This window comes from Oryzias melastigma, linkage group LG20 (genome assembly GCF_002922805.2).
Source record: "Oryzias melastigma strain HK-1 linkage group LG20, ASM292280v2, whole genome shotgun sequence".
Classification (NCBI taxonomy): Eukaryota; Metazoa; Chordata; class Actinopteri; order Beloniformes; family Adrianichthyidae; genus Oryzias; species Oryzias melastigma.
Window position 1 is genome coordinate 22410626 of NC_050531.1, and position 17814 is coordinate 22428439.

Genomic DNA, 17814 nt, shown 5'->3' on the forward strand with positions numbered 1-17814 from the left:
TATTTGGGTTGGTGGAAGCAACCCAAATTTCTGAGTTAAAATAACCCAACACAAAGTTAGTCCCTTTTCAACCCCTGGAGTTGGGTTAGAAATAACCCAATTTGGGTTATTTTTAACCACTGAGTTTTTAGTGTGTAGAACTGGTGGTCTGAAGTTCTGTAAGTTGATCTCTGCAGACTCCTCTGACAGCTCTCTTCTCTCCTGCAGATACACAAAGGTGGGCTATGCAGGAAACACGGAGCCGCAGTTCATCATGCCGTCCTGTAAGCATCCTGTTCCTCAGCAGAGATCCAGCCTCTCATCTCCTGAACACATTTAAAAACACTTGATTTATCTGGAAACATTATTTGTCATAGTGTCCTATCGTAGATTTTGAGTTGATGAAAGGCTCAAAAAATGAAGAACAAAAAAGGATCTGCCATTTCAGATATATTTTTCAGCTCTCAAAATTCTAAATACTGATCAGTTTAAAAAAAGAAGGAAAAAAAAAAAGAAATCCAGTTCAGTGGCTTTTCATATATGAATAACTGCAATAAATATGAATGTTTGCATGTACACTCTCAGACCTTCTTCTACACAACCACACTGATGAACACAAAATGCTTCACATGTCTGTTAAACAAACACAAGTTTATGCAAATTGTAACATAAAGAAGCCGTTTCAGATACTGAAACAGAAGACTTTTCTTATTTCTGAAGAAATCTCTATGCCAGAGATACTGCTGACAATCTACTGAAATAATCCTGGTAATCCTCATCCAGCATTCACACATCGGACATCCAGAAAAAGGGAGGACTCAAATGGAAATGAACCTGGTAAAAATTAGACCGAGGCAGATTGGATGAGTCTCCATCAGCCTGTCTCTGTACTTGTAGAAAGATGAGGGTGGAGGCGGGGCAATAGACCCTTTTTCACGTGATGTCACACATTGTGTAGAGCGACTTCCGGTTAAATGTTATGTCTGTGGTTTAGAACGGCAAAAATGAGAGCTGAACGCTGTTTAAAGCTATTTTACGTAATTTATGAAAGTTAACTTAACCAATTGTAACTGAAATTTCTACAATATTTATTTTATAAATGTCCTACCTGGTTGTATTTGTTTCCCCTCTTAGATTAAATGTCATTATTTCTCCTGCTTCCCCAAAATCCTATGGATGAAATTAAACGAGTCATGGATTATTTCTCTCTGACGAAGTTTACAGGAACTTCATTTGAATGCAGTTTATTTGATTCTGAAGGTAATTCAGATTTTCTTCTTCTAATTTATGCTAACGCTAGCTTTCCACAATGGGGATGAGGCGTAGATCTGCAGATCTTTTTTGTCCAGTTAAAGTTGATTACATTTATGTGTTCACAAAATTACTAAAATCAGAGCTAAAGTAAAACAATTTCAATGCGTCTTACAATAAAGAAAAACGAATACCTGTTGTGGTATTTTCTGACGTAGCTCCCCTTTGCTCATAACCGTGTCTGATTCCTGCAGGAGGTAAACAATAAAAATAAATTTTAACCGTCAAAAAATATTCCAATTAAAAGCATTCCTATTTTTAAAATTCCCCCTTAAAATACCCCCAAAAACAACAAATACCTCTGATTACAGCGACTACGTTTAGCCTGGGGTGCAGTTAAAACATTGGTGGCCAACATGCAGCAATCTGCGTGTTTACTGCGCCTATTACGTATGTCAACACTTAAAAAAATGTGTGAAGAACATCAAGCAAAATAGAACCGTTAGAATAATATCTGCTCAAATGAAAGGTTGATATTTTCAATAAAGCTCAAATATTGAGGATTATTCACATTTATATTTATATTTTTGAACGATCTAAGACCAGAAATGAAAATACAGTTCAGCAGGACATTCATTAAATAAATATTGTACATTTTTCTGTTGAAATTGGTAAGATTACCTTTTATTATTTATGTAAAATTGTGTTAAACATCGTTCAGCTGTCAGCTTTGCTGTTCTAGACTCGAACACTGGAAGTCACAATTCACATTTTCGGCCCTATCACCACTTTCTCTGATGTCACAGTGAAAAGGGTCTATTTACTGAAGCGTGAACTTCATAAACTTCAGAGTTTCTGCTCAGACTTATAACTTTCACCAGGCATCGCCATCAAGGAGTCGGCCAGCGTGGGGGAGCAGGCGCAGAGGAGGCTCACTCGAGGAGTGGACGACCTGGACTTTTACATCGGGGACGAAGCTGTGGACAAACCCAACTATGCAACCAAAGTATGAGCAGCAGTAGGAGCTAGAGAGGTTTGGAGGGAAGGGGTGAGAAGATGATGAAGTGCTGCTCTGTCCTGCAGTGGCCTATCCGGCATGGGATGGTGGAAGACTGGGATCTGATGGAGAAGTTCCTGGAGCAAGTCATCTTTAAGTACCTGCGTGCCGAACCAGAAGACCACAGCTTCCTCATGGTGAGACCAAGTCTGTGCTTTAGTCACGGAGTGTTCTGGAGCAGACAGATCATCTAGTAGTATCGCACTATAGTGACACTTCCAGATTCCTGGGTGGGTTTACAGGTCCAGGAGGGATCTGCCAAAGATGTTCAAGTTTGATGGGAATTTTAGAAGTCCTTGGAGAAGCTGGAGGGGATATGTTGTGGTGATCTGTGGGTGACTTTGACCCAGTCCGAATTCTTCCCTTCTCCATTCCCCTTCTCCCTTTCCCTCCATCTGAAGGGGCATGTTTAGTGCAAGTGTGTCCGGAAATTATTTGTTTTTAAACCCGACCCTCCAAGTGGAGGGAAACAAAGTCCTTCGTCTCGAGGATAAATCGCATCGCGCGTGGGGTGCGCTCTGAACCATTTTACATTTAAAAATAAGAAATGACTTTATGTTGTAGAATGACCTTTTTAAAGTTATAAAACCACTGTTATGAATATTTGAGTGCTGGAAGCTCTGCGCTAAAGCTAGCGGACCGGCGATTATTGATGACGTCATCGCACGAAAGTGATGTCCAAATTATGAGACACTATATACAACTCTCCATTTGGAGGGCCAAATGAAGGGGAAGGGAGAAGGGAAGAATTCCGATTGGGCCTTGGTAGATTGCCGCAAGCAAAAAAGAAAAAAAAACATGATTATGTCTATTGTATTTATTTTTTGAATACCACATCCACCGTGACATACTCTTGTTATATATAAAGAAATTAGCCTGGATCTCATGTCCGGCTGTGCTGACTTCTAACTTATTAGCCCAAAGCAAACAGTTGGCAAAAAGCAAACGTTATAGGAACATTTCTTTGGAAATAAAGGAGCCATTGAGAAATGCGCCTTTCATCCATAGCCTTACATTAAATCAGTCCATGGTCTAAACAGGTTGAGGATCTCTATTTTAGACATGATGATGGTGTGTTAGATCAAAATTGGACCAAATAAAACTGTTATAATGTAGCTTTGTCCACTAACAGATGGATTAGACTTTAATATGACCAAGAACTGGGAGGTAAATTTAGTACAATAAATCAGTAAAAAGTGAAACTCGTTTCTACGCAACAAAATTAAAATTTGTCTTTTTATGGAAGATTCGTCTCCTAAAAATGTAACTTAATATCTACAGGAAAGATAAGTATCTGTATTTTGTCAGTTAGTTAGAAACAAAGACATGGTTAAGACTGGGTGGTCATTTTTTCAAGGTTGCTTTATCAAAGGAACAGAATTGTTGTGGCTTGAAGGAGTCATGAAATGTGGGGTCTTTGAAGTCATGGACACCGAGCTGTGTGTGCATGTGCAGACCGAGCCCCCTCTCAACACCCCGGAGAACCGAGAGTATCTGGCAGAGATCATGTTTGAGACCTTCAATATACCCGGGCTCTACATCGCAGTCCAGGTGAGGCAGACGTGAACCTCTCCCGGGTCTGGATCAAGTTCTGACTTGATCAGAACATGTGTTTTGGTTAAATGTGTCTGCATCAGGCAGTGCTGGCGTTGGCGGCGTCTTGGACATCCCGGCAAGTGGGGCAGAGGACGTTGACGGGTATCGTGATCGACAGTGGAGATGGCGTCACGCACGCCATCCCCGTGGTGAGACGCACTCACACTTAACACTCATTGAAGCTGTCGCAGCCTCTGGCTGAGAAACGTGGCTGTCTGTCACAGGCAGAGGGCTACGTGATTGGCAGCTGTATTAAGCACATCCCCATCGCGGGGCGGGACATCACTTTCTTTATCCAGCAGCTGCTCAGAGACAGAGAGGTGGGGATTCCTCCGGAGCAGTCGATGGAGACCGCTAAAGCCGTCAAGGTGCAGACCGCTCTTCCAATCCCCCTGTTAGTGAGAATTCCTGTGCACGTGTGCAGTGAAGTGTTTGTGTGTAGGAGCGCTACTGTTACATCTGTCCGGACATAGTGAAGGAGTTCACGAAGTACGACTCTGATCCAGGAAAGTGGATCAAGCTGTACAGAGGAGTTAACACCCTCACTAACTCCGCCTTCCACATCGACGTGGGCTACGAGCGTTTCCTCGGCCCCGAAATCTTCTTCCACCCTGAGGTGAGAACACGCATAATCTGTTCCGCTAAAGCAAACTGTGCAAAAACACGACTTTTGGAGCCGGCTTACAGTTGAGGGAACCCAAGATGGACTTGTGAGGTGCTCCGTAGCAGCACCTTAACCCTAGATCACTATCGCCGGGTGATTTTCACACCAGCTAAAGTATTTACATGATTTTCAATATGTTGCATCTTTCTGAGTGTCATTGGTCCCTGGGGAAAGATTCACATGTCCCAGGAATTGGTGGACCAAAGTTCAAGTCTCCAGTGTCATTTTTTGTTCTCAAATTCCTAATTTTTCTGTCATTTTCAAGTACGTTTTTTATCATCTTCATAGGTTTTTATTTTCCATTTTTTCACCTAAACCAAAGTTGAAAATTAAAGAACACTATTCTAATTTATCATGTGTTGTATTTTCATCAATTTTTTATGACAAACACTTTTATGTGGTTATATTATATCAATTGCCCTGCAGAAGTGATGGTGTAACTTTATAGTGAAAGTCTTCTGGGGATAAAGACCGACTCTGAATAAAAGTGTGTTTTCAGTTTCTTTAAGTTTTTGTCCAATTTTTTTGTAATGATGGAGGAGTTGTATGAAGAATTAAGCCTAAAATTGCATTTCTGAGTATGTCTTTATTCAATGAATCAGACACAGATGAAAAATGCAGTTTGAATCATATTTGTTACCCTATAAAGACGGTGGGTCACAGAGTCCCTTTTCCGTTTAATTTGGACGTCTTTGTTTTCCTCGTTGTTCTATGGTTAGGATAAGGGTGTGGTGTGCTGTAGGCTAGCAAGAGAGCGTATAAACAGATGGGTGACGGGAAGGGGAGTGGGGTTGCTCCGTTTCTGATGAACTCTTGCTGCTTTGCAGAAGCTATGTCCTAGAAAACAGCACAGACTTTTTGGTTTTGGCTAAAAACAGCACAGTCATGATTAAAAGACCACTGAGAATGCTTAGAAGAAAACGATGATTGTAAGACTTAAAGGGGGAAATAACGGAAGCATTAGGAAGGAGTGGGGGACACAGTTTATTTGGTTACGTTTTGTTTGTGTTAAATACTACAAAATCTGGCTACTTGCAAACTCAGGATATAAGTGTGAGATCTGAAAAACAATCTCACTAAATTTAAATAGCTGCTTATATTATTGATTTCAATCCCTTTTATGATTTTTTTTTATTTGATCTATTTTTGCTCATTGAAATGAAAAAGCTAAAAATCTTTCAAATATCAGCAACTTACAGTTTTAATGGTCATTCAAATGTTTTCCTTTGATTTGGCATCAGAAATTCTGTTTGGTGTCAAGTGTAATAGCAGTTTAGAGAAAATGGTGCAGTTTCTGAGTTTTTAATAGGTTTACATGGGTTTTCAGGTATTGAGTTGATGACATCAGGCAGACATTTCTGAGTCCTGCTGTTGCAACTGAAACAACCTGGAATTATTTTAAACCATTAGCAGTGCTAATTCACCCAAATTGTAGACAATAATTGCACATTTTTAAATATTCTTTTACGTTTTTGCTTTTTATTATGTTTTTCTTCAAGACAATTTTAATATTTATTGAATTAGATTGTCATGAAGCATATTGAGCAGAAAGTGTCATTTGTCAGCGGGTACCATCTTTAGAGTACTTACTGCACTACATCTCCCAGCAGCCCCAGCCCACAATTACTGGATGCTGCTTAGCTGCTTAGCAATCTGACAATCACCCACAAGCTCCTAAAGCAGCACACAGAGCCTCACACTCGGTGCGAAGTATTGTTTGTGCCACTCTGTCTGCCTTACCGAGCATTTCATTCTGGACCTGATCTGCTGTTTCTGACCCTGCTTCATCTTGCCTGCCCTAACCCTCACCTGGACTCTGACTAGTCTCTTGTCTGATGCCCCATTCTCGTTGATGACTTCTGCCTGACTGACTGATTTAGCTTTGTGGACTTAGTTCCTGTACTAGTAAACTTGCTGCACGTGGAACCAGCTGTCTGCCTGTTTGTGCTAGAAAGTTGGTTTTGGTGCTCTGAATGTCCTATAGTTCTTTCAGTTTGACAGAAAATGCTTTTTTTGAACTGTAGGTTCTGTTTTACGACAAGAACAGGAATGCTGTGTGGTTCTGTTCTCTTTCAGTTCGCTAACCCTGACTTCACGCAGCCCATCTCTGATGTTGTGGACGAGGTCATCCAGAGCTGTCCAATCGACGTGAGGAGGCCGCTCTACAAGGTCTGTGGATGCCATCATGGCAACAGCAGGGAGAACAAACCACGGCTTAAAGGCAGGGATGTCGAAGCATCCTTTTGAGTCCATTCGGCCTCAATCAGATAATAAGTTACCTGGAGGAGTCTGCATGTGCATCAGCGTTTCAACTTCACTGCCTTTAGAGTTCTACATTTATCCATTTAGGTAAACATGACTGAAACAAGTTCCTTGACATGCACTTTCTGTCCGTCAGAACATCGTTCTCTCTGGTGGTTCCACCATGTTCAGGGACTTCGGACGTCGGCTGCAGAGAGACCTGAAGAGAGTGGTGGACGCCCGGTTGAGGCTGAGCGAGGAGCTGAGTGGGGGTCGGATAAAGGTCGGACAGGAGCGGTCTCTGCTGGTGGGGGATGTTTGCTGCAGCTCTGACTTGTGTGTGTTTTTGCAGCCAAAGCCGATGGAGGTTCAGGTGGTCACACATCACATGCAGAGATACGCTGTTTGGTTTGGAGGCTCCATGCTGGCGTCCACGGTAACCACACACACACTTACCTGAACCCACCTGTTCTGGTTGAAAGCTTTAGCTGGAGCTTTTCTTAAACACACTGGAGCCTGAAAAAGACGGAAAGCGAGCTAAAGTTTTACAGCTAAGGCTGTCAAGCTCTGTTAACCCATAAATGAGTCCTAGCTGCTGCAAATTTACTCTTCAAATCCGAGTCACTGCAACAGTCTGACATTTCAAGTGAGGATGAGGGACCACTGTTTTTGCAAACTGTCTTTTAGGGACAGACAGTCTCAGCTTCCTTCATTATGCATGTTTTTACAAACTCTCCGTCCCTATTTGGTTTCTGAATCCACTGCAATTTCATTAGCGATGAGCTAGTGACATCGACTGCAGAGTCGGTTCGGCACCCCTCAGTGTGTCGTCAGAGTCTCAGCGGGTCACTGAGGTCAACATGAGGTTCTTTTGACTATTTCAAAAACAATCTTCATTACTTATTTATGGCTTGTTGGTTTTGAATCAATATGTCAAAGAAAAAATATTTGGCAATAATTTAGTGAAGCTAATTGTTAATAAATGATGTATTAAACAGATTCAGTTCTTTGTGAAACATAAATATTTTATATTTTCTTATAAGCTCATATCGTTTGTTCTTTATTTCCTATTTTGTGCTCACACAATTTGCTTACTAGTCTGTGTTTGTAGAGTGTTGATGTGTGATTTCTATTTGTTGTTTTGTTTGTGTTAGTGAGGCTCTGTGCATTGTTGCATGTTATTGGTTTGGGTTGTTACTGAGAGTCTTTTGTGTTTGTTTATTGTATAAATTACTGTGTTGTTTTTATTATTGTTGTGTGTGTGTGTCTTCGTGTTTTACATTGTTTTATGTCGATTTATGATATTTTGTTTGTTTTTTTTCGTGTATTTTCTGTTGGTGTATTGGTTTTTAATTTGTTCATGCCTGTTTTCTATGATGTTGGATGTATGCCGAACGTATTATTATTATTAATTTCTGTGCATACTTGTTGTCACATTTGATGTTGTGTTTTTTTTTTGTTTTGTTTTTATTTTATTAGACATTTTTATTGTTGTGTTTGAATTGTGTGTATTTTGCGCACATTTTTTTTATTTTTTTCCAATTTGTTGTTTAGGTCTGTTATCTATGATGTTAAATGTATGTTGTGTGTATTTGGTGTTTTCTTTAAGTGCTGTGTGTGATTGTTGTCATGATGGATATCGTGTGTGTATCTTGTGTATTTTGTGCTTATTGCTTTACAAATTGTTGTTTATGTCTGTCTATGATGTTGTGTGCATGTCGTATGTATTTTGTGTTGTTTTTTTTTTTAATTATTGTGCATGCGTGTTGTCATGTTTGACGTTGTATACTGTTGTGTGTATTTGCTGCTTTTTTTAATTGCTCCGATGATTATTTATGATAATGTGTGTAGTGTTTTAATAATTCTTGTGTATGTTGTTTGTTCTGTTTGATACTGTGTGTTTTTTCTGTATGTTCGTCATTTTTTAATAGTGTATTTTTGTTTTCATGTTTGATATTGTTTGTATGTCATTGTGTATTTTTTTTAATTGTTTGTCTATGATGTTCTGTGAATGTCGTATGTATTTTGTGTTCTTTTTTAATTGTTGTGTACGCTTGTCATGTTTAATGTTGTTTGTATTTTGTTACTGTTTTTTTTTGTTTGTTTTTTAATTGTTGTGTATATTTTCTGTTTGTTGGGATGTTGCGCTCTAATTTTATGCGTGTTTATCCTGTGTGTTTTGTGCAGTCGGAGTTCCCTCAGGTGTGTCACTCCAAGAAGGACTACGATGAAGTGGGACCGAGCATCTGTCGACACAACCCCGTGTTTGGCATCATGTCCTGACGACGGCGCCGGCTTCACCGCGCTAACCTGTTAGCATGTTAGCCTGTCGCTCAGCTAGTCAAAGCCAGTTACCTGTTAGCTTGTTTACTTTAGCTTGTTAAAGTGAAGCACGAGTTTTGAAGGAAAGCCAAGGCATACAGAGTTTTATTTTGATAAAATAGTTTTGTTCAGAAAGAGGAGCGCATGCGTGAGCCGCCACTTTACTAATGTCCATCCAGCAACACCACAGCTGCAGCTTCTGTCTTTGTCAGTGTCAGGTTTGGTGGTTGAGAACCCCTTTCATCATAGAGACGTAACATAGCTTGAGTTTACTGACGAACTCGGTTGAGCCTCAGTTGTAAATCTGAGCACAAAGGCTGTGTCCAAACTAGAACTTGATAAGACAGAATAACTGTGGACGGAGACATCCATGCAGTCACTGCTGCGTCAGTGCACTCAGAAAAACTAAAATAAAAGATTATATATGCTATTACATAAATCAGACTCACCACCAAACAAAACAAAGGCACAGTTTCAAAAGCCTAAAGAACATTAAAAGTACGATGTTGTTCTTTGTCGAGGATAACAGTACTGGTGCTTTGTGATCAAATCCAGTCAACAAATCTGACACAAAGCAATAGAATGTCAACAAAAACAACAATTAGAATCTTATTTATAAAAGGGAAATTCATTAATTGTTGCTCTACAACAGGTGATCTTTCCAGGCTGTACCCCGCCTTCCCTCAACTGTAGCTGGGATAGGCTCCAGCAACCCTGTGGCCCCAAATAAGATTAAGTGTGTTTGGATGTATGAAAATTCATAAATAACTTTATTCTATAGAATAACTTTAGTTTTCTGACAGAGTGAGAACTTTTAGCTTCATATGGTACAATGACAGCCACATTTTAAATCTGACAGATCTTATTTCCACACTGAAGAATTATCTGCATAAGTGGAGACTATGACATGATACCCTGCAAAGGGATATATATTTAATCAAAAATGGATTTCTGTGCTTAAAGTACATTAAGATCTATTTTTTTAGATTCTAACATGTAATAAAATCTGTATTTAATAATTAAGGGGTTGTTAGAATATATAATCTTAGTGCAGGACTTTCAGAGAGAAAAAACAAAATGTTCTCATTCAAAATAGCACAGAAAATGACAGAACATTTACATCCAGTTTGTTGAAATTCTTTCTCAAGTTTAGATCATTTAATTAAAAAGATCAGAAATTGTGTTTCAAAAATGAATTGATCCCACTGGTGATTTATGAACTTAGCCAAAATGATATGTTCTTTAGAAGTAATAGGTGATTTCTGATCATTTTATTCCATAGAAACAACTGCAGCAATATTTTTACAATCACATTGTATCTGGCGAAGGAACTTTTATGTCTGCTTGTTTTATAAAAACTCATCAGAATATGAATTTGCTTCGATCCTCGCTGTGAATTGTGTGAACATGAAAATGAAACTGTGAATCTGACAGATCCTGTAGTCTCAGGATGAGGTGCCAAAAGTGAGCTCAGGTAAACCTGCTCCGAAATGGGTCATAATTATAGATTTAAGGAACCACAGCAGCAACGCTGATTAGAAATTATAAACATGTGTAAACCAGCTCTGAATTTTTTTTCTTAGCCCACTTGTGGAAATGATCTGAAGACCTGATCTTAGTCCAGTGGAATGCATGTGCCACTGTTTTTGATGTAGCATTTTACAGTTGTGTGTTGTTGTTGCATGGCTCTGCAAGAACACCACTGACCACTAGATGGCAGCATTCACTCTCTTAAATACTAGAGGTCGCTGTGGACAATCCTCCGTGAGCTAAGACCCCACCCCCCCACAGCATCCAGAAGGCAGGTTTCTGATGTGAGGGAACATTTTAAGCACAGAAACTTCTTCCTAGAGTTACTGCACATTTGTTTTCCTTCAGAAGAGCTCCCTGCTGTCTGACTTCTCTCAATATTAAAGCAGCTTCAGCGAAAACTATGTCATTTCTTTTAATGTGAATGTGTCACCTCTTTATGTTTACTGCAATGAACTGTGTGGAAACAGAACAGGCTGATATAGAATTTTGTGAAAACTCACTTTTTGTTTACATTTTTCCGTGTGAACATCGTCTCAAACTGGGGTTTCCTATGAGTGTGTGACGCTGCGTTTGACTCCTTCTGAAGAAAGCACCACTGAATGGCTAAGTGGTTCACTTTGAGGAACATGAAAGCCCCCCAAAACTTCCACGTTATCATCCAGGTGAATGCAGAAGGGTAAATGGTCAAACCGTGGTGGGATTCACCTTGGAAACCCCTGAGAGAGGAAAGAAAACGTGCAGAATCCACAGGAACCTTTATCTGTCTGTTCTCCCTGCAAGATCTTTAATTCTGTACAGGCTCATCCAGTGACAGTCTTTACATTGGGCTTTTGGATGTCAATGACCATTTTTTAAATTTCTGCTAGCTTATTCTAAATCCTGGCCACAATTAGCTTAATTTTGTCTTTATTTTAAATTAATTTGTTGATAAGTAGATGCTCCCCTATCTATCATTGCTTCCAAAAGTAATACCATTTTTTGTTTGAGGAGAAGCCCTTATTGCCCTGAGACAGACTGGCGACCTGTCCAGGGTGTACCCCGCCTTCGCCCATCAGCAGCCGGGATAGGCTCCGGCACCCCCGCGACCCCGAAAGGGACAAAGCGGTTAGGAAAATGGATGGATGGATGGAGAAGCCCTTATTTCTGTTTGCAGAGGCTCATTAAAACCAGAGTGATAGACCCACTAAGTTTTGATTCAAACACAGAATTGATATATATATATATATACATTTATTTGATAAAATAGTTTTAAACATGATCAGTTATCTGACGATTTGGATTGGATTTCAGTCGATAAAAATGAGGACAGGATCTCTATGGATGAACTCAGATCCACGGGTCACTTTGACCACACTGACCTTCTTTTTGGAGATCACCAGATGCTGCCATCAGGTGACAGGAATTCTCATCTAAGATACAGAACAAAACAGTTTTTTTCTGTCATCGCTAGACTTCTCAAAAGAAGATTAAGGCAGGATTTTACTTCATAGGTGCAGTGTCTGTTATACTGTTTTCTTTTCTATAAGGACAACAAAGTTAAGGAGAGAATGAGGTTCTGTGTTGGAGGTCATGGAACATTACACAGAAATAAATTAAAAACACATTTTATTTAGGATGTCTCCTACCAAAATGAGATTTTCAGAATGCTTTTTGACCAAAATAATGACTCCGCCATAAATAAGTGCACCTCTCGGTCAACTAGCCCAGGTCAGGGGTAAGTTGAAGGTGATTCACCTTGAGGTAAACTGTCCGTCTGAGTTATATCAGGTAAACTTGATCACACAATAATCATTTTAGGCAGTTTGAACAATTCTCAGAATTAAAACCATTTATCTTTCAAAGTCCTTAACCACTAAATTAAAGAAGCAGGTACAAAAGCAGTCAACTTGGTTTATCTTTTATTATAGAAGACGTTTTACCTCTTCTATCAGAAATGTTCTTGATTCTTATTTGAGAAACTCCAAAGCTCTTGTTACCCACTGCTGTGATGAATCTACACATAGATCTAAGTCAAATAATTACTCAATATACCAGCTGTCAAAGTTAGCTACTTCATTTAGTCCTGTGTCTTTGTTCTTCATCTCCTCTGATTGGTGCTCTGGTGCAAACCCCTACGTTGTTTTTGTTATTTATACATTTTGTTAAGGGGAGAGCAAGCCCATTTAACGTTTTTATGGCATCCATAAACATTTGATAACTTTTGAAGTCTAACATGTTATATTTACCAAGAATGTTACAATAGTGACACAGCAAAGGCATTTATTGAGGATTTTAAACATTTTTTTGAATAGGAAATTGAGTGGCTTTAAAATGTTCGAGACCATATAGTCAGACAACACGTCAAATGACTAAAAATTATTAAATGTATACTTATGCTGCTTCAGTGGATAAATTAGTTCTAATACGTCTTTGATAAACTGAGTTTAGAAAAGCACATATTTCTCTAAATATGTGTGGTCAACGTTGAACTTATTTCTTAGTCTCAGGAAGGATTAGGTTAATACGTGTGAACTGCACTGAGCCTTAGACACACTTTAAATATGTGTGGGCAATGTAAAGATTTACATCAGTTTTTGTGGTGGTCACATGCAAATATGTACAAATGACATCAGTCTTAACTTTAACAATACCAGAAACTCTTTCAATATGGTATTTAAGAGTTTTACTTGAGCCAAATAGATTTTAAAGTAATATATAAGGTTCAAAATTTTATATATATATATATATAATATTAATCCTAATTTTATATACTCACCGTATGGCTGTTTGCTTGTTTCTACCCCTGGCATTTAATGTCATTTTTTTTTCTATTTTACTTTATTGTTTGTATAGGTGTACGTATATTATTGGTTCTATTGCACAGTTTTTGTACTGAAGTCGACTGAAACTAACCTTTCCCATCTAGTGTTTTAGGAAAAAACTTAAAAAAAATATTAAAGTTTGTCTCTGATTTATAGCCCACATTTCTTCCGAAGACCCATAGACTGTATATAAAATAACTGGACGAAGCAAGCCCCCCTACTTCCGTGTTCCATATAGGAAGTACCACTGGGTTGCAAAAAGGCCAAAGTCCCATTGACTTACATTGAGAAACAGACAGTTATTTCTCAGTCATTTTATATGTCAGAATAATCATTCTTCCTCTGCTGCTTTCTGCTTAACTTCTTTTTTCTAATCCTAATTTTTTTTCAAAGATTTTTTTCCATTATCACAAGTTATTAGAGTTATAAATTGACCAATCAGATGGCTCAATAAGCGTTTGTGGGTCTGACGTCGACCGTCTGGGGGGTTTGAGTGACAGGTGACGGGTAGCCAATGGGAGCAGACTTCATCAATGGCTCCGTCAAAAGACCTTTAACACCTACTTTACAATTCAACAATGTACCTACCAGTCATTGTTCTACTGTTGTTTTCCTCAGTGGAATGTACCGATGCAGCAGTTTAAAACAACAAGAGACCCATGCTCTCCACATTTTTAGATGAGGATTTACTCTGTAGAAATAGATTTCACTCTGAGGTTATGTGCTTTGGACTTTTTTCTTTGTTTAATGTTCATTTTTCACTTTTCACTCGTATTTTCAAACAGAAAAAAGATCCAGCTGTTCACTTGTTAGGATGGTTATTTATTTTAAATACCGCTGAACGCGCTTCTCACGTGCATCTGATCAGACTGTAAACCTGCATGTGAAGTAACGCTGTGGCTCGCGCGAGGGGGCCGCGCGCAGTTCGGGCACAGCGTCACCCAAATGCTCCTTTTATCTCGACAAAAAGGAATAAATGTAAGTAAATCCCAAAGGACCGCTGACAGAATCAAATGTTGGAATGGTTCTCCCTCGGCTTCAGCAATGACTTGTACAATTCTCTCGAGGCGACGACGATGAAGTTGGCTTCCGATTCACAGCGAGAGCGTTCCACTGTATTTTTCGAACTCAGACCACCTAAAAACAGGTCCTGTTCGGAAAATTCGGAAGCCAGCTTCACGGTCGTCTCAAGCCAGCGTTTACATCCGCGGTCCCATGGTAAAGGCGTGGAAAGAGGCAGACGGTTGCAATAATCTCACTCCTGATTGGCGACAGTACTTCCTGTAGATTCGATGACTCAGCTATGACTCAGACCAATCGCTGAAGATTGTTTGCAAATGGCGGTATCCATTTCAGGAATTGACGGGGAAAGCGGCGGCCTACTTTCGCGAGGAGAGGAAGTAATGCATTTCCAATGGGGGACCTCGGTGCTTGCTTTGTCCATTAATTTTTACAGTCTATGCGAAGACCCCATTTTACAGTCTATGATCTGTGCTCTGAATCAAAGGCTAACTTCAACATCAAGCGAACGCGGAAGTAGAGGTTAAAGTTTAAAAGAAAAACTTTTCTGACATTTTTTGCGTAGTTTTTGTTTGTTTTTATAAAAAAAAGTGTCTCAGAATCAGAAGAATTGTGCCTTATAGTTCTAGGTTTAAAATAAAATAAAAAAAAGCTGCTCGTGATCACCGGAAGTCATACAAACCGGAAGTGTTGGTGCAGTGATGAAACTCGCGCGGGAATGAACGAGAGTGGCACTCAGGTGAGCTTTCCTTTGCAGGCAGATGTGTACGCTGCCCCGTCTGCAATTATTGTTCCTCATATTCATCAAAAATGACCAGTTATATTACTAGTCGCTGTAGGGTCTTCAAAGTAAAAGTCTTCCGGGAATACGTTTTCAGCCCAGATGCTTTGTGGTGGTCAGCTGATCCGTTTGAACGAGGTGTCACTTTGAATATAAAGTAAAATTCTGATTATTTGAATATGCTTTAGATTTTTAAGTTTTAAAATCTGGTCTTGTAGGACTGCTTCAGTCATGTCAGGTGTTTTCTTTCTGACAGTCAGAGCTTTCCTCTTCACATTATCGTATGTGAGCGGCACCATTCAATGATTCAGTCTCACCTCATTAACTAACGGAGACATAATGAAACATGAAAGATTCGGAATTTTATAAATATTTTTTTCAACTTGACTGACTTTCTAAAAATTAAAATCCATCTAAGTATTTAGAAACTTTATCGAGGGACTCCGCCTTTTTTTCCATTCAAACTTGCAAAAGTGACACAAGATCAATGTCTAGATTGTGTGGTTAAAGGGCAGTCTGCACAATTTAATGTTAAAAAAATGTGATCAGATAACAGACTGATTTATGAAACCAATTTAAGTATGGTACTAGATAATTCACCAGCACATTTTAATCATCTGATTTATTTTGACATAAATCTTCATGATATGTTTTTCTTAGCAGTGTTGTTGAACTTTTGGTGTATCCTGTCAGCTGTCCATCAGCTTTCACTGAGTCACACAGGTGGTTTGGTAGAGATTTATATGCCGGATACCCTTCATAATAAAATGTATGCATGTGGGGGACCGGCAAAAGGAGACACAGACTTGACCCCTAGTTAGACAGTCGCATGAAGGGTCTTTCCCAAGGACCCACACTGAAATAAGCGCCTCACACCCCCTGGGAATCGAACTGTAGCGTCAGTCCTACACACAGCCAACAGAGCCATCCACCCGCCTATTTGGAGCAAAAGAATAAAACCAATTATTCAAAACCGAAGACTTAATGGTTTCCTCATGAAAGAAATGAATGCAGGTTAAATGCACAGATCCTGCAGACTCTCAAGTGAGGAGTCATGTGTAGCTTCATGTTAGGGTTGCCACGATTAGTCGACTAATCCACGACTATTATAATAGTTGACGACTAATTAAATAGTTGATTAGTTGTTCCTTTATATTATATGGAGTCAGAGTGTAGTAAAGAGGAAAGTTATAATGACAATATGCTAGCTTTTTGGATTATTTTGGAATTTATTAGGGTTTTTTAGGCTAATTTGAAGTTTAGCTAATATTTCAGCTACATGCTAGCTATTTTGGCTAATATAGGATTTTTTTCAGTTTTTTTGGCTAATTTGAAGTTTAGCTAATATTTCAGCTGCACGCTAGCTATTTTGGCTAATTTCGAGTTTTTTTTGTTTTTGGGCTTATTTGGAGTTTGGCTAATATTTCACCAGCATGCTAGTTGTTTTTGCTAATTTAGGCTATTATCAGTTTTTTCAGCTAATTTGGCATGAAACTAATATTTTTGCTGACTATCAGCTTCAGTCATTTCAGCTATCAATTTCAGCATCTTCAGCAGACAAATTTAGCTTTAGTCAGTTTAAAGTTAATGATGGTTAAGTTGTGTGCTTTACATCCAGTTTGCGAATTACCCGATTAGTCGACTAATCGGAAAAAATAATTGGTGATTAGTTGACTATTAAAATAATCGTTTGTGGCAGCACTACTTCATATCTGAGTATCGCGTGGAGCATGTGGAGGTGACACGTTTACGTCTCTACAGCTGCTTGCTCGTCTGGAGGCCCGTCGCTGCCTGAAGGACATCGAACCTCGTCTGTTTTCTGAGGATGAGGGACCACAGCACGGTGAGGCTCTACTTTCCTTCAGCTCCTATTTGACTTGATGGTAGAAGCTAATGTTTGCGTTTAACTCTGTCAGGTGAGGTGGTGGAGCTGTATGGCGCTGAGGGCACAGGTGAGTTTGTTGGCAGATCTACTGTTTAGAAATGCATATCTAGGTGGTGTACTTTGGGAGCAGTCATGTTTTTCCATTTATCATGAGTTTGTTTGCTGTCAAGTTACCAGTTCATCCTGGAAAACCACAATTTCACGATTTGTGCAGGAATCACTTCACAGCTAAACATACCGTGGTTCTAGTGATATCTGCATGGCATTTTGTGCCATTTAGGTTCCTTTATTAAGTGTTTTTAACTATTACTGAATAAATATGACTTAAAATAGCCAGTCAGATTACCAGAGCGAGTTATTGTAGCTCCTCAATGTAGAACAAGCTGTTGAGTCCATAGAAATTTGTGGATGTTTATGTTTGTGGATGATACCATGATATTGGATTCTGGACAAAAAACACAAATTCTTAGGTGGAAATGGCAGATTGACTTGAGTCACCTTCTGAAACAAAAATTGAAAGAAGTCAAATATTCATACTCTACTGTCAGAGTTTCTTTAAATAACAAAAAAGAAAAATATACAATTATAATTAGCCAATAATCCTATCAAGAATTATTCTGACCAATTTTCCTGAAACGAAGGTCTTTTTACTTTAAAACTCAGTTTTTTCAGTGTGGTTCCACC

The 17814-nt window shown here is 39.1% G+C and overlaps 2 protein-coding genes across 4 annotated transcripts in view; both read left to right on the plus strand.

The window, feature by feature from the left end:
• Window positions 1–207: 207 nt before the first annotated feature.
• LOC112151215 (actin related protein 3B) lies at window positions 208–11045 on the plus strand (the record flags this gene model as incomplete). Its single annotated transcript, XM_024279976.1, is given in 11 exon segments — window positions 208–263; window positions 2112–2236; window positions 2314–2424; window positions 3743–3838; window positions 3925–4032; window positions 4108–4251; window positions 4326–4499; window positions 6624–6716; window positions 6946–7071; window positions 7141–7224; window positions 8976–11045. Coding segments are annotated over 11 exon segments (1213 nt in total), but the record flags the coding sequence as incomplete, so codon positions are not given.
• A 3171-nt stretch (window positions 11046–14216) lies between these two features.
• Window positions 14217–17814, plus strand: part of xrcc2 (X-ray repair complementing defective repair in Chinese hamster cells 2) — an 8083-nt gene continuing 4485 nt past the window's right edge. Inside the window, exons 1-3 of one of the 3 annotated variants that reach the window (XM_024279576.2) lie at window positions 14217–14422; window positions 17007–17088; window positions 17162–17197. In XM_024279576.2, coding sequence (XP_024135344.1) covers window positions 14390–14422; window positions 17007–17088; window positions 17162–17197 — 151 coding nt within the window. In that variant the 5' untranslated portion in view covers window positions 14217–14389. Of the gene's footprint in view, window positions 14423–14858; window positions 15204–15232; window positions 15384–17006; window positions 17089–17161; window positions 17198–17814 lie in introns of those variants that run through there. The other 2 variants (XM_024279577.2, XM_036217486.1) reach the window with 2 other exon arrangements.